Source organism: Phytophthora parasitica (assembly GCF_000247585.1).
Source record: "Phytophthora parasitica INRA-310 unplaced genomic scaffold supercont2.7, whole genome shotgun sequence".
In the NCBI taxonomy this organism is placed as follows: Eukaryota; Oomycota; class Peronosporomycetes; order Peronosporales; family Peronosporaceae; genus Phytophthora; species Phytophthora nicotianae.
The window spans coordinates 671,440-672,334 of NW_008648993.1; the positions used below are offsets into that span (position 1 = coordinate 671,440).

General features: G+C 54.3%; 1 protein-coding gene across 1 annotated transcript; it reads right to left on the reverse strand.

The window, feature by feature from the left end:
• Positions 1–201: 201 nt before the first annotated feature.
• On the reverse strand, positions 202–814 carry PPTG_05225 (hypothetical protein; the record flags this gene model as incomplete). Its single annotated transcript, XM_008898733.1, has 3 exons — positions 202–499; positions 551–688; positions 804–814. The coding sequence occupies 3 exons, from the start codon at positions 812–814 to the stop codon at positions 202–204; spliced, it is 447 nt and encodes a 148-aa protein (XP_008896981.1).
• Between the last annotated feature and the right edge of the window lie 81 nt (positions 815–895).

The window sequence follows — 895 nt, forward strand, 5'->3', positions numbered from 1 at the left end:
CTTACCGTCGTTGATCAGCCATTTAGCAATATATGCTCTGAGCTGCATGTTCGATGGCCCCCACAGCTTTTTCAGCGCTCTCTGTTTCATTGATCCCTTTGTAGAGTGGTCAACGCTGGCCATGTCGGTTGTCATCGAGCCAGGCACTTGGCTAAACGCGTCCTCGAGTTGTCGACGCGCTCGCTGGGCTCGCTTGGACGCTTACGCTTTGCCGATCGGGTGCGAGCTGTGTTTTGCCACTAAGTGGTCCTTGCCGTTCGAGGCGTGGTTAAACTTCCGTAGTGCGCCTTCCCACGCGTCCTCCGAGGCATTACGGTGGCTAGTCAACCTTAGGGCCCAGAGCACACACACATAAGTGAATCGCTCAGCGTCATCGTCATCTCCAGCCGCATACTGCACCGACAGCGCGTGGGCGATTTCCCAGACATCATCTCGCTTCCCAAGCTGACGGTACTGATGAACCTCCACCGGGATGGCGTAGGCGTCCACCCGCACACGACTGTCACTTGTCGAATCGACGGACGATTAACTGAAACCACTGTCTTCCAACTCCGTTATGGTGGATTCAGAATCTTGACTGGCAAGCTGCCTGAGCGACTGGCCAGGCCCGACGATCTCGAACTCATCTGGGTCGTCATACACTGACTTCTCTCCAGGGCGTGCCTTCCAGCTGGACACGCACTGCCCACTACAGAAACTAGAACTAGTCGTTAGAGCGGTCCATAAGCAGGTGAATATAAAGTTACTTACTGCACCGCAATGTTTTCCGGGTCGAACAAGTCGTTTTAACACCTGACGCTCACATACAGTACATGGGTACAGCGTCGGGAGCTCGGAATTTACACAGTCCACGAAGGCACACTTCGTGAGGGTACTGCAGACTTGGTTTGCTTCT